The 14,935-nt window shown below is 42.0% G+C and overlaps 1 protein-coding gene across 2 annotated transcripts in view; it reads left to right on the plus strand.

Annotated features, from left to right (window-relative positions):
* The window catches only part of thrb (thyroid hormone receptor beta), a 114,159-nt gene extending 100,640 nt beyond the window's left edge, over positions 1-13,519 (plus strand). The window contains exons 5-11 of one of the 2 annotated variants that reach the window (XM_084563187.1): positions 126-226; positions 326-473; positions 1,866-2,071; positions 3,017-3,043; positions 3,257-3,403; positions 4,176-4,434; positions 6,093-13,518. In XM_084563187.1, the coding sequence (XP_084419313.1) occupies positions 126-226; positions 326-473; positions 1,866-2,071; positions 3,017-3,043; positions 3,257-3,403; positions 4,176-4,434; positions 6,093-6,334 (1,130 nt within the window). In that variant the 3' untranslated portion in view covers positions 6,335-13,518. Of the gene's footprint in view, positions 1-125; positions 227-325; positions 474-1,865; positions 2,072-2,956; positions 3,044-3,256; positions 3,404-4,175; positions 4,435-6,092 lie in introns of both variants that reach the window. The other variant, XM_084563188.1, reaches the window with a different exon arrangement.
* Positions 13,520-14,935: the final 1,416 nt, after the last annotated feature.

Genomic DNA, 14,935 nt, shown 5'->3' on the forward strand with positions numbered 1-14,935 from the left:
GATTAAAAGGTGCCTAATAGTACGTTGAACTTAAATTCAAACATGAAAAAAAGTTACTAAAACTTGTTTTAGTTATAAATCTGATGTTTTTTGATCAAACATTAACCACGTGTTCTTCTCTCCAGGGTATATACCAAGTTACCTGGACAAGGATGAATTATGTGTAGTGTGCGGGGACAAAGCCACAGGCTATCACTATCGCTGCATTACCTGTGAAGGTTGCAAGGTAACACAAACGGGACGGCACATGTTTTTTTTTTTTAGCAGCGGCTCCTTCGGGGCCTCTCGTCATATGCCAACTGTTCTGATCATGTCTGCTCTGTAGGGATTCTTCAGGCGGACCATCCAGAAGAACCTCAACCCGACCTACGCTTGTAAGTACGAGGGGAAATGCGTCATCGACAAAGTGACCCGGAACCAGTGCCAGGAATGTCGCTTCAAGAAGTGCATTGCGGTGGGAATGGCAACCGACTGTAAGTTTTATAGGTTAGGCTCATAGGTCAGGGGTGTCAAAGTGAATTTTAGTTCAGACCAATTTGATCTCAAGGAGGCCAGACCAGTAGCATGATGTGACCTGTAAATAATGACACAAAAATTTCCCTTTGTTTTTGCACAAAGAAGTACAAGTACAAAATGTTTATATTTAATAATCTATTCTTTTACAGAACATTTTTTGAACAACCTGAAATTTCTGAAGAAACATAAGAGCAATTTGAGCACGTTCAAGACATCTGCTGTTTAGTTCCTGGTCTCAGTGTTGTGTTATGTCCACAACTTTTAGTGGACAAATTAGGAATGGGTGCCAAGTCTTCTATGTCATTTATCACTTTGCAAATCCATCCTGCAGTCCAGACTGGACCTTTCGGCGGGCCGTATGTTATAGGTTATATGTTGAAGTGCCTAAATCTACACACACTGCGCAACAAAATTTTTAACCTTTTAACTAAATTTGGACAAAAAAAGCCAATTAATTTCAAGAGGTTAATTTTGATGCCCAGAGAATCCTGTTACAGAGTTCATAATCAGTCAATGGTTTTAGTCATTTTCCGTGCACAAAACACTTATTCACTGGTGCTTTCTCGTGATATGCAAAGATGACGTTATCCTTTGTTAACATGCGTGCACGGTGAATACATCTCCCTTGGCTTTGAGAAACTCCCACACTGACATTACACGGAGAAAACAATGGGCCTCTAAATGGAGAGTCTAATAATTGCTAGTCGATGAAGAGCGGTGAAGTGGGTAGTGCTTCAGCGGTGGTTTCTATGGATATTTTAACAATATTTTCAGCATGGGCGCTTGTTACCGTTGAAACAGAAACACCGGCCGCTGGTTTTCACAAAGGAGAGTGCCGACGTGAGACGGCTACATTTCAAGGCTGCAGGGAAGGTTTGACCTGTAGGCTTCAGGTGGAGTGTCACTTTAAGTGATTACCCTGAATGTGAAGCCTCTTCTGATGGCAGTATGCTAAAACAGAGCTTGAACAATTTGCATGTTAAGTAGTCCTTTGCGTTAACAATATTCTTACTATTCAAGTGAAGTGTCACCTAAATTGAATGTACTTTTCGTGTGTTCATGTTTGACCGTTCCTCTTTGTCTGTTGGGTTATTGATCAGAAAGTCTGGGGATTGAAGCCTCTTTAAAGCCTCAATCCCGTTTTCTGACCACACTCCCAACAAATTAGGGATATTTGAAGAAAACTGTGTGCCACAATGTGTGTGTGACCAAATAAAGAGCTCTTTTCAACCCTATCACCTATTCATCATTACACGCCCCCCGCCTCTCTTTCCTTTTCCTTCTCGTCCACTCTCGTGGTCTCCCTTTTTCCTCCTCTCCCCCCCTCTGCCCCCTTTCTTCCGCTCCAGTGGTGTTGGACGACAGCAAGAGGCTGGCCAAGCGGAAGCTAATCGAGGAGAACCGGGAGCGCCGTCGGAAGGAGGAACTGCAGAAGACGGTGTGGGACCGACAGGAGCCCACCCAGGAGGAGTGGGACCTCATCCGTATGGTGACTGAGGCCCATATGGCCACGAACGCGCAGGGCAACCACTGGAAGCAGAAGCGGAAATTCCTGGTGAGACATCCTCCTCCTCCCTCCCTCGCTACCACAGCCCTCATTGTATCGATTACCTTGCCTGGTCCAAACCCCACCATCCACCCACCCACCCTCTTCTCCCTCTCACCCCTCTGAACCCCCGTTCTGCCCCCGTCTCCTCCACTTCCACCACAGCCACTGTTCCACTGTTCCCTTTGTTAATATGTCCATGTGTTTTTTGTATCTCCTTGTAGAGTGGGGAGAATTAGCTGGACGATGGAGAAAAGTGTGTTCCTCAGCGCAGCAGCACTAATTTATAATGGAACTTTTTACTCTTTATTTCACATCTTGCAAAGCTGTGATCCTTAATTGCTAATACTAATAACTTGCTTTTTTCCCATGCTGTTTCATTTTTCTCTCTTTCTGTTTGTAGCTTTTGATTTCACACGCCACCCTTTTTTGACTAATTTTGCTTTTTTTATTTCTGTTGAGTCTAATTGCTCTGTCCAGGCTGAAAGTCTGTCAGCTGTTGACTTTTATTTGGGTTTCTATGGTGCGATGACAACAAACACTCATTAAGGCATACATGTATTTGTGGCAGAGAGGCAGACTTGTGTTAAGACTGGTATGAATCTGTTGGTTATTACTTTTGCTTTAGACTGAAATGGATTTTATGTCTTTACTCTTCATTAAATATTAAATACATCTGTATCGTGGGATATCGTTTGAGTGTTCATGTGGACCTTAGCAAAGCCTTGGCCCACAGACTGAATCCCACCATAGAAACCCATCTCAGATTTCTGTCTTCACCTGTTTTCTATCTGCACTCTTTCATCTGTCCTCAGTTTTAACTTATTTTCTTTTTAGTTGGCTTGACGCGGGTTCTTCATTGAAACTTCACAATTCCTGTTGATTATCCAACAGGTCGAGGAAGCAATGCTTCTAAATGAAATAACATGTAATTTATTCTATACTTCTGACCAGAGTGCAGCGGGGGTGAAGGAAACTAAGGTAAGACACAGCATTTAATTAAATTTACAGCCACTCATATACTAGACTCATTTAATTTAGAACAGAACACAATAGCTTCATGTCAGTAGTCATGTGTTCCCATTTACATATTTACATGTTGTCAAAAATAAAACTCATCTTACTCTTTCATAATAATTGTTAGGTTCAATATATGTTTCTATTCAGACTCATCTTCCCTCCGTGTCGTTTCAGCCTGAGGATAATGGTCAAGCGTCCGTGGCTACTGTGCCCGAAGGAAGCAAAGTGGATATCGAAGCCTTCAGTCAGTTTACAAAAATTATCACCCCTGCCATAACCCGAGTGGTGGATTTTGCCAAAAAACTGCCTATGTTTTGTGAGGTAAATGCACCGCTTATTTTATTTAGTGTCATACAAGCTGTGCCGTCCACAGTACGGTTAGAATTTCTAATGCTGCAGTCACATTGCAGTGGATTTACAAAGACAGGAGCTGCAACATTGTGAATGTCCAACAGTGAGGTGGAGTTAAAGTACAGAATTAGTTTTTAGGAGCAGGCGAGCAATGACATTTATCTGATATACATAACACTCTGAAATAAGCAGAGTTGCAGTTAGAATACTGTAAGAAGACTTTAAAAGCAGATACATACTGTGATAGTAAAACAGTCAGTGAATCAATGAATAAAAGAGTCTACAAAGGAGTCTGTTATATGTTAAGCTTTAACTGAATATGTTTATACCTTTATAAATACTTCAGTTTAATTTACTACTAACGTATTTCAGTGTCATTTAAATAATGCCAAATAATAATATAAGTAATCTTAGGGACCTTTATGTAGTAAGGTCTATAACTAGGGACTGTGGATGCAAATTAGCATTGTTGCTATAATCATTGCATATTTATGTCTGTTGCTGTCTGAATAGATGTTCATTAATGCGCACTGTTATTATTTGAGGTGAACATATGAACTGTGGTTTGTGCATTGTTAATGTTAATGGCATTGTTCAGTTAGCCACCTGAGCCGTTGGAGAAATTAAATCAAAAGTGATTTCAGTTATCCAAAGGTTTTTAATCATTCTATTGTTTTAATCATATTACATACAAGTCTTGTTTTTTTACATTTACAAATGATGTTGGCCTTCTCTCACTCAGCTGCCTTGTGAAGACCAGATCATCCTGTTGAAAGGCTGTTGCATGGAGATCATGTCTCTGCGAGCTGCTGTTCGCTATGACCCGGAGAGCGAGACCCTCACACTCAACGGCGAGATGGCGGTAACGCGGGGCCAGCTCAAGAACGGAGGCCTGGGCGTAGTCTCGGATGCAATCTTCGACCTTGGCGTGTCGCTGTCCTCTTTTAACTTGGATGACTCTGAGGTGGCCCTGCTGCAGGCCGTCATCCTGCTTTCATCCGGTAAGCAGTTAGTTGGTTAGGTTTAGCCTCTAATATAAACATATGCCACTTATTCACACTTAATATTCGCCTTGAGTCAACTTTCTCACTGTTTTGTGCAGCTTTTAATTTTAGATAGCTGTAAACAGTCACAGATTTCTTGTGACCAAATCAACTAGGATCCATCCATGAAGGTCCTGCTGTTCTTCAAAGACAGCGTTCCTCCTGTGCTTTGTTCTCGCTCACACAGATTGCATGAATACTTGGTTTTGACATGAAATCCATACCAAACTACAGTTCAGTCAATTAATCGCCATAATCATTGTGAGGAGATTGTGTCCAGCTAGCTTGGTTTTGGCTTCGCCACCATTTCTCTGTGTGACACTCTGCATCTCATTGGAGATCAATACCGCTCTGCTGTGTTCCACATGCAGACATGACAAAGGGTTAACCTGCCCATCTGTCCTGTCCTCTGACACACTGACAGAAGCCACTGGGCTTTAATCACTACTGTTCTTAATGCAGAAATGCCTGGTTATTGTCGAATGGAAACTTTATATTTGGTCAAAACTTAAAGTTTGACATTTATGCCAGCTTCTGAAAGGAAATATTTCATTGAATTTCAGGACATGTATAATTATGCATACCCAAATAAACAATAACCTACTACATTGTGTTTCCTGTTTGCAAAGCAAGTTAGCATTTTGTCCAAGCTAATAACATAATTAGAATAGATTACCTTGTATCCAGTGACGGCAACCAATCAATTGCATTAATTAAATCAGGATTTATAATAATTACTGATTGTCCACAGCCTAAGAGTGTAACTACTTATTCTGTTAAACATTTTCCACCCTGGATGTTGCTGCAACAAGACCAGGCTGCGATTAAAATTAAGGAATCATTGACGTGCTTCATGACCATCAAATTTGGTAGAGTTGGAGTTTTATCTGGTGAATTCATTCAATTCGTAACACTGAGTTGAGCAATCAGATGTCAAGCTACAGAAATGAGACCCCAGATTTTAAGAAAGTGATTGATATTTAGAATATAATGGGGCTTTAGTTGGTCTCATACTGGAGTTAACATAAGTAGGTACTGAGATCTGAGTCCACGGCGACATAGTTAACAAGTCTCCTAATTGGGCAAGAATTATAAGATATTAAGGCAAGCAGTAATTGTGTGAGACATAAAACAAAGGCAAGTAGAAAAATCACATGCTTCTCGACATCACTGAGAGTCACTGTTTGTGCTGAAGTTACCAACTATGGTTCCTTGCCCCATGAAGGGTTAAAAAAGACCGAAAGGTTTAAATCATTATATATCTGTTGGAAACAATAAGTTGTATTACAAAGAAAGGAGCTATTGTTGCTGTAGCGCTGGAATCTGAAGACGGTTTACAGTTGTGAGACTTTGTGCTTTCATGGGCTAATGCTGGTCAAAATACAGCAGCAGCATTTTCAACCAGTTCTCAATCTGAGGTTTCAAAATGCTGTAATATCTATAACTTGTCCTGATTATATTCTAATGTTGTAATAACCTGTAGATTTCCATATCAGAAAACTAATAGGAATGGGTTTTATGGTTTCCCTCACCACAGTTGCTCCTCACATACAGTGTCTAAAGTTCTACCAGCAGAAATGTGAATAACAACACTGCTGATGTCTTTTTGTCATCAGATCGTCCGGGCCTGAGCAGCGTGGAGCGAATCGAGCGCTGCCAAGAGGAGTTCCTGCTGGCCTTTGAACATTACATCAACTACCGCAAACACAAAGTGGCGCATTTCTGGCCCAAGCTGCTAATGAAGGTGACGGACCTGCGGATGATCGGTGCCTGCCACGCCAGCCGATTCCTGCACATGAAAGTGGAGTGTCCCACCGAGCTATTCCCTCCTCTATTCCTGGAGGTCTTCGAGGACTGACCAATGGATTTTAGTGTGCGTCAGTGTGCGTGCATGCGTGCGTGCGTGTGTGTGTGCGTGTGTACTGTATGTGTGCGTCAGCGCCTGGGCACCCTGGTGGTCTCAGGGGTGGAACCAGCAGAAGGCCCGTCACAATGAACTTTCTATTAGCACTACTGAGTGTCACTTCATTCCATAGTTTAGGAGTAGCTCTCTGGTCTAGTTTTGAACAGAACCATTCCTTACAGTGCGGGTACAAGTGAATAGCCTTTTGGTTTTTTTTTTTTGGTTTTTTTTTCCTCGTTTGTTTTGTTGTTATTGTGGATATAACCTCTCACCTCGGATTTTACTATAGGATTTTTTTTTTGTGTGTGTTGATGATTGTACAGTTGGCATAATGGTGATCTTATCAACACTTGTTCATCCATTAGAAACCATGTAAGTGTATTTTTCTTCCTTTATGTTGAAAAACTCAAAATGGCTGCTCACCCGATACACAAAATAAGACATCGTTAGCGATCCGTTAGCCTTTCCCGCCAGCCGCTTGACCCATTTGTCTGTGAAAGTATTACATGTCATCCAGCCGGTGAGTGTGTGAACCGTTGAATGCCTCGCCACCTTACTGTGACCTGACCCACTAACATCACAACACTCTTATTGACAGAAGCTCGCAGGCTTTTGAAAGCCTCTCGGTAGCCACACTTAGCGAGGTTAAGTCAATAGTGCTGCGTTCCGGAGTTGTCGGAAAAAATGCGAATTTTGCAGCTCGTGTCGGAGCTCCCAGTAAGAAACTTGGAAAAGTTGAACTTTCTGGGTCAACACTGTCCCAACATGTTTAAATCTACACATTTTAAGCCTTCGGTAAAGAATGAGCATTAGTCTGCCCAGTACGTTTTGATGAGATTGATAATGCGCAATGCTAGCTGCAAGCATTGCTAAATATCGGAGACATTAGCTGTTGCGCTACGCTAGCATATTTTGATTCTGAAAACCCCAGATAAAATTTAGGAGATTCATTTCAGAAGTGTTTAAGCTGGACCAAAACATCTGCCAAATTAATGCGTAGAGCATCTAACAGACACCCAAGTCAGAAATAGACAAGAAAAACCTGTAAAGTTAGCTTAAATCTGTAATGGAGAACATCAAACCAAACCTCTTTCAAAAATCTGATCATTTAATCTCAACTTGTTGTGAAATAGTGAGGTCATAGTGACCTGAAACAACAAAAAAAATTAGGTTAATAATAGACCACATGTCTAAGAGGCACATACTGTATGTGTATTGATTTTCTACAAAACTTAATATATGATATATATATATTATAATAATATATTATAGCAAGCAATTCTGTCTTGATCCACTGGTTCAGACCGACAGTGAAAGGAACGCAGCAGTAGCATTAATCGCCAGGAACTGGGCAGGACTAACAAAAGCACATAATGGCACCGATGTCAGGAAACGACAATCACTCCTGTTTTTGTGTAACAATGCCACATGTTGTGCCAAAACCAAGCGACTGATGCCCTCCTCGTTAAATCTTTCTTAGCAATATGAAGACGTGACCGACTGTGTTCGGAGGCGCGTGCTGCGGTCTTAGTCCACGCCGGCAGCAGCAGCCCTGACCACTCGGCCGGTGAGTTTTAACGTTTCTCCCGGGTCACGTTGCCTCACAGTCTCATATCTGATCATTTAGTTGAATTAACCTTTTTTTTTTGGTTTGTTTGTTTTGCTGTTGTTTTTTTTACCCTGACATGGGGAGACTGTATGTTAAAAAAAGTGACGTCATGGTGCTATGGTGGGCTGGGGCGACGGCTGACCGAACTGTATTGTTACTTACACGTTTGAAATACAGCCCACCCTCTTATGATGGCAAGCGTATATACTAACACACAAACATGCACATATACAGTACATACAGCATATATGTACACATACAGTACACATGCACATATATGCATATTTGCATGTGCCTCGATGACACATGGGTCAGACCTCGCCACTGTGACCAGTCAGTGGGATATGGAGGCCAAGTGAACGTTGGCAGGCCCAAGAACAGTATGATTCATCATCAGCAAGGTACACTGAGAAAGCTGGTGAGATTGTGAAAACGTAGCGCCCTCTCCTCTCTTTTATTTTTTCCGGAATGTTCTCTTTTTGTTGTTGTTCTAAAAAGCCTCTACACGCTGTTGTCATTTGCAACGTGATGAACATCTGCTTTGTATATCTCGCTTTTTCAAGCTTCACACTACTCCTCAAAGACAGCTTGTGTTTTTTTTTTTTTTGTTTTGTTTTGTTTTGTTTTTTCTCATTTCTGTGAAGTGATGCCTTTTTATCAAAGCAATAGACTTGCTGCAGTGTTTGAATGACCCGGACCTCACACACACACCTCGCAAACTGTACAGACTCAAATAAATGCACAGACAATCAGAGGGAGAGAGTTGGATGGGGGAAGAAAGGGGGTAAGGCACCCGGACTCGGGCGGCCCCCGGCGAAATGCGGGGCCGTGCTGAGCCAGAGCCATTTGGAAAAGTAACATTGGATACGTTTACATGCACCCTGTTGTCCGCAGCCCTGTTGAGGCCATTATCATGTTAAGCTGTCTGCAGGAGCCTTTGGTAGTCGTGACCATGAGCCTGCCTGGTGCCATTATTTAACAGTAGTCCTGGTAGGAGCGATTGACTGAACATCAACATGATGTCCTGTTACTGCAGCGTTAACCCTTTTTAGGTGAATTGTCTAAATGTATGTGTGGAGAAACGAAAAAATGAAATAAATCTGGTCCTTTGACACAACTAGCGCGAGGTTGCATTAACAGATGTTAAACTGACTTGCTCGTAGACTAATGGCCCTTTTCAGCCTAACAGTCCTAGGAACTAAACTCAGGAACTGAATCGGGACCTAAAACGTCCCTTTGGTGCATTTGCGCTTGCGTTGCCATGGCGTCTGAAGAACCACAAAGATTGCGCATCTACAAAATGAAACCCAGAAAGGCTTTAGAGCTTCTAATGCTATAACGCACCATCATCTGTTGCATGACTGTTAGATGTTCTACTTAAGTGACCACACTGAACCATAAATCCCTCTCAACCTGTTCTCTCTTACCTCTTTTTTAAACGTTTAAGACGTTCAGTCTCGTCTCAGGAATTTGGCTGCATGTCGTCATCTATATACCATCCACATTAAAAGAAATTCCCATGATAAGCCCCAGCTCAGTACTGTTGTCTCCGCTCTGGTAGCTGTTGGGCCCTAACACAACTACCTCGGGAGCCGGGATTGTTTGGAGGGCGCGGAGTGTGGCATGGGAATCCGAAACCGAAGCTGTGTTCCTGCAGTCGAAATGGGACCAAAGTTCCTGAGTTTCTGTAAATGTTTCTGGGTTCTTGCACTGGTAAAGGGCCAAGATCAGAGTTCAAGCTATTGCAAAAAATAAACGAAATCATTTTAAAGCTGCATTAATACCTTTTTTATTTATTTATTTTTTTTTGGTTGGGGTTTTTTGGACACTCAGGGGCACAACAAACTGACGGACAATCTTGACATGCATCGCTTATGCTGGGCCATGTGGTCCATTCATCAAAGCTTTTTAGCTAAAGTGGTGACTGACCGAGTGTGATATGTAAAATTAAAACGTTAAGGCTGCCCCCTCTGGCAGAAGGAGGAATTACATAAAAACTGAGATCATGTTTGTCTCTTTTTTCAGCGCTCTTCTAAGAGGAAAAGGTCAACCAATGATTACCCGCATTTGTCTTAGCAGATGAACGTTTTCTTTTATAGACTCAAAGCAGAGTTGTCTGTTTTTCTCAGGAGCATCTGGTTGCTCCTCTTTTCAGCTGTGGCAAAGCCGCCGTTGCCGGTCAGCATAGAAAGCATTGCTATTTGTGCACCGATGTGGAAACGTTGTCACCAGTTTCCCTGTTATTCTACAAAGTATTGCGTTACGTGTGGCTTTGTCAGCAGTTCATGAACTCGTTAGGGCAAGGGCTTGAATTTAACGGCTCATCATCTATTGGTTAAAGTCCCACACTCCAGGATCAAAAGACTAAGGCAGAGTTAGGCAATGATTCTCTGTGGAGGCCTCTGTTGCTCTTAAAGATGGTTTTGAGCCTAAGGTTAGCCACTGTCTGTCCTGGCTGTTCAGGGCTTTTCTTGGCCACAGTCACAGTGAAACCCCGTGACGTGGTTGGGACTGGAGTCTTTTCTGTAGATCTTCTTTAGCTCTGGCAAATCAAGGTTTGCAGCTGTTAGGAGCTGCGGACTAGAGGATTACTAGAACCAAACCCTCTCCTGCCAAGGTGCAGAGAGTCCAACTTGAACCTGCTGTGAATTCGAGGGGCACGATTCACCGTAACTGGTGGTTTGGTGTATGTTCTACGCACGCTTTCTGTGGTGGCCTTCAAAAAGTCCTTCCTCTGTGATGTGACTTCTGCGTTTTGTTGTTGTCTCTTGCTTCGCCATGCAGTAGAATTAAACAACACAGGAATCCGTCCCCAAGATTGGATGGTTTTATGGATTCGATGGTTTGGTTTTTAGTCCGATCCAAGTCACATCCAAAGCCCGACTTCGCAGCCGTCCCTCGGTTTCTCATGGTTGATGTGTGAACTTTTAAGGGGAGATGTCTATGAGATGAGTCATCCTTCGAAAATCGTGACAGAGATGTTTGAGGATTGCATTATAACAGTTTTCCAGGCCAGAACGAAAAAACAAAAAAGAGAGAGTTCCCTCATCTCCAGATACATGGTGCACATACTTAGCCTGGCTATTTAGACTTAATATACTCTAAAGAACATACACAGTCATTTTTTTTATATTAAAGTCAGTGTAAATGCATCAATAAACCTTAATCCGCTGAATATAAATTGATGTTTGCTGTACAAATACTAACTGTATGTACAGTATGTTAGAGGCCAATAGATGGCTTCTGTTTACAGAACACTGGACTTGGGCGATGATTCTCTCTTCGGACATATACAGCACGTATGTGGATACGCTTCACACTGTAATAGTGACTTTCTGACAGTGGAACAAGAGCAGCTTTGCTGTTGCGTTTGAACAATATGAGAAAGTGTGCGCAATAGATGAACAAGTGCAGAGTGTAAATATCATGACATCGGGGCATATGGAGCACAACAGGAGGGACCAGTTTACTTTTCCTGGCACGTGCGCGGACAACATGCACAGAGGCACCAGTGTGGAGACGCGTGGAAATAGGCGGAAACCAAGAATAGGCCTCCACAGGAGTCCCTGTTAACAAAACGCAACTCCTTCGTAGTTTACATCCAACACGGCAAGCCGCTTTACTTTGTTTGCCTGTTGTTTGGTTTTACCCGAAAACCAAAGCGGCAAAAATGACAAGCTGAAAGACGCTAACATGGTCTGTAGCGCTGGATTCACAATCTGTGGGTTGTCCCTCTAGAAAATGATCATTGATCGCATAAATTAAAAAAAAAAAAAATAGTGCAGCTTTAAACCAAAATAACACACTAAAACAAGTCGTTTTTTTGGCCACATTACAACCACGTACAAATCTTTGGAGTCCGCGACACAATTTTTTGCAGGATGCATAAGAACACACACCCGTAGCCTCTTGGCCTCGTGCGCAGAGCCGCTGGTGCATGTAAACATAGTCAATGCTACATCTGCTGATTCAGAAAATGTTTACCGATGAGGTGCCAGTACGTTGTTTTCTCTCCCACGAGTTGTTACTTTAAGGTTTCTCAGTTACAAACTAATAACAATTGCACAATAGAAAGGCTATTTTACAGTACAAAGGAGAAAGGATGTATATTTTCAGACTGCAGATTTTTTTACAGATGTTGTTAGCACAATAGAAACATGATATTGTTTTTTTGCATAGTGTTGAAAATACAGTATCTACAGCTCTCAAATCCATTTCCACATCTCTACAAAAAAAAGTTAAAAAATTAAAGCGAGACGTAATGATCATAAACACACAGAGACTAGTGCAGCGTTAGTTTTACAGTACTTAAAAACTCAGTTATGACAGTAGCTGGACCTCACCGTCAGTACCAGACAGACAGCACGGCTACACATCAACACTTACTTCTAGATACAAACCAGGATCAGAGAGAGAGTCATCTCCACCCTCAACACAGAGCTCTCTCCTTGTGTGTTTGAGTGTCTTCTTGTCCTACTCATCTGTTCAACACGTACTGGAAAAAAAAAAAAAAAAAAAAAAAAACATCCCAGAGAGAAAGGGAGTGAGAACGTGTATGTTGGTGTCGGAGTGAATCTGCGGCAGCAAGAGCAGAGGACGGCACGATTCTCTGCCAAAAGATATATATATATATATATTTGCTCTTGTGCATTTTTACTGGAGACCCTGTCCAGTAGTGATCCATCGTCCAGCTGTGGACGGTGCTTTGACATGAGCGTGGAGGACTTCCAGAGGAGGAGGTGATTTTTGGTGCTCATGATGGACGTTGATTGCAGCTAATGTGAATTGGCTCTTGAGAATAAAGATGGTTTTGAGAGAATTTGGTTTTTTTGCTTTATTTTGGCACTGCTTTAACTTTGTTTAAACAAATCCCACCAGAATTAAACATTTAGTTTCTTTTTTAAATATATTTTCTTCTTTTTTGTGTGTGTTCAACTGTCTTCCTTGCAACCACTGTAAACAACAACCACCATCATCTGACCTGGACAACGTCCCTCTACCTCCCCAGGCAGTGTGTCTGTTATTTTTGGAACATTACATGCTCCAGTTTTATTACATGAATTCAGCGTCCTCCAAACTGTAAAACCAGATGCTGTTAGATGTTGTAAAGTCTTTGACCATGTTTCTAAATTATTTGTACAAAAAGATTCCACTAATGCAGCATTTAGGTGGCATGTTCGTTTCTATTTTATTTATACAGTGTTAGTAACAATTCGAATTGTCTCGAGACACTTTACAGAAAGCAGAGCCTAGAAAAGCACTGAGGGGATGAAGGCAAGGAAACCTCTCTTTTAAGAGGTAAAAACCTTGAGCAGAGCCCAGTCAGTGACAATAGTAGTTCTATTACATGTGAGTCAGCTGCTATAACGTATGACTATGACTACAGGTATCATGGGCAGGTTGGAGAATGATGCATTCAGGTGGAAACTGATGTCGAGACCAGGATCACAGATGAATAGCATGCAGCTCTGCAGATCAGAGACATGTGGCTCCAGGCCAGTGACACACTTACAAGAAGATGGGAGAAGGGTGGGAAAGGGAAATGGAGGGAGGGACGCACAAGGGCCAGTAGCATGCTATACAGTAGTAGCACACAAGTGCATGGAGAGCAAGAGAGAAGACATGAGAGGAGAAATAAGATGCTCCTCCACCAGCCTAGGGCTATAGCAGGATATCTAAGGGAGGGTTCAGGGTAAGAGCCGGTGCTAACTATAAGATTTATCCAGAAGGAATGTTTTAAAAGTAAAGAGGGTGTTTGTTTGAAACTCTAGGAACCACAAGTAAGCCTGCACTTTGAGAGTGAAGTCATCTGTTGGGCTGGGCCTTTAAGGGCGTTCTATGATACAGGATACAGGAGGAGGTTTCAACTTGCAGACATTGTTTCCTGTTATAAATATGGCTTTCCCAGCAGAATATTGCTTACCAAGTAGGACTGCAATACCGGGAAACATGGCATCAGAACTAATGTATGTGAGCGTGTGAGAAATAGTTATACTCAACAAAGAGGGACTGCCTCGGAATCAAAACTGGAGCCTTTAAAGGGAACAGTAGAAAATCAACCACATCACAGAAACTTACAAAACTGACTTAATTAAAAACACAAGACTCCAATCAGCATACAGCCAGTGAAGTGAAAAGCAGATTGTCTAGTAGAGTCCCTGAGGATGAGTAGAATCTGTTGTCAGAGACGTATCAGCGTTTCACAAACAGAAGAAAAAGTCCCAATGAATTCACATATGAGATTAGGGACATTAGCAGAACGGTGTATGTAAAGAGATGAACAGGAGAGAGAATGATATCATGGTTTCAGAGTTGGATATCTGCATCTAATCAACTTGACCACAGAAGAAACCCTTCTGCACGCAACTGGATAGTCCTCCAACCAATCAGAGCCATTTAGCTGTAAACAAATTCAGCTTGACGTGTATGGCTGTTACTCTTCTGTCCGTCACTATCTGTCACAGATCTTTGCTGATGCTGAATCAGTTCTTATCAGAGTGACTCCAGGCCAATCATCTGCCACAAACTTTTTTGTGCGTGGGAATTTTCCCAGCTAATAATACAAAGCCCTTTGGAACAGTATGAGATCACGCTGGGATATCAGACTTTTAACAAACGCTGTGCAGCTCACAGTTTTAAACTGTAAATAATGTATTCAGTTGGAAAGAAATATAAAACATGCAGTAAGATCATTAGTGGACCTCACTACAGGCTCACACTACTCACTAGTTCTTTTGAAGCGTGAGACTTTCAGGGTGACGTTAAGTTAAATTTATATTTCTTGAAATTCACCAAACACCTGCATTCATAAAACATCTGCAAATGAATCCCCTAAAACCTGAAGCTGCATGACCCTGTTTCTCTGTGTGTCAGTCTTACCTGGAATAGTATAAAAGAAACGCGTAAAGCCTTAAAAACTAAACTAAACCTGCCAAAACACTTTTAAT

Source organism: Chelon labrosus (genome assembly GCF_963514085.1).
Source record: "Chelon labrosus genome assembly, chromosome: 16".
Classification (NCBI taxonomy): Eukaryota; Metazoa; Chordata; class Actinopteri; order Mugiliformes; family Mugilidae; genus Chelon; species Chelon labrosus.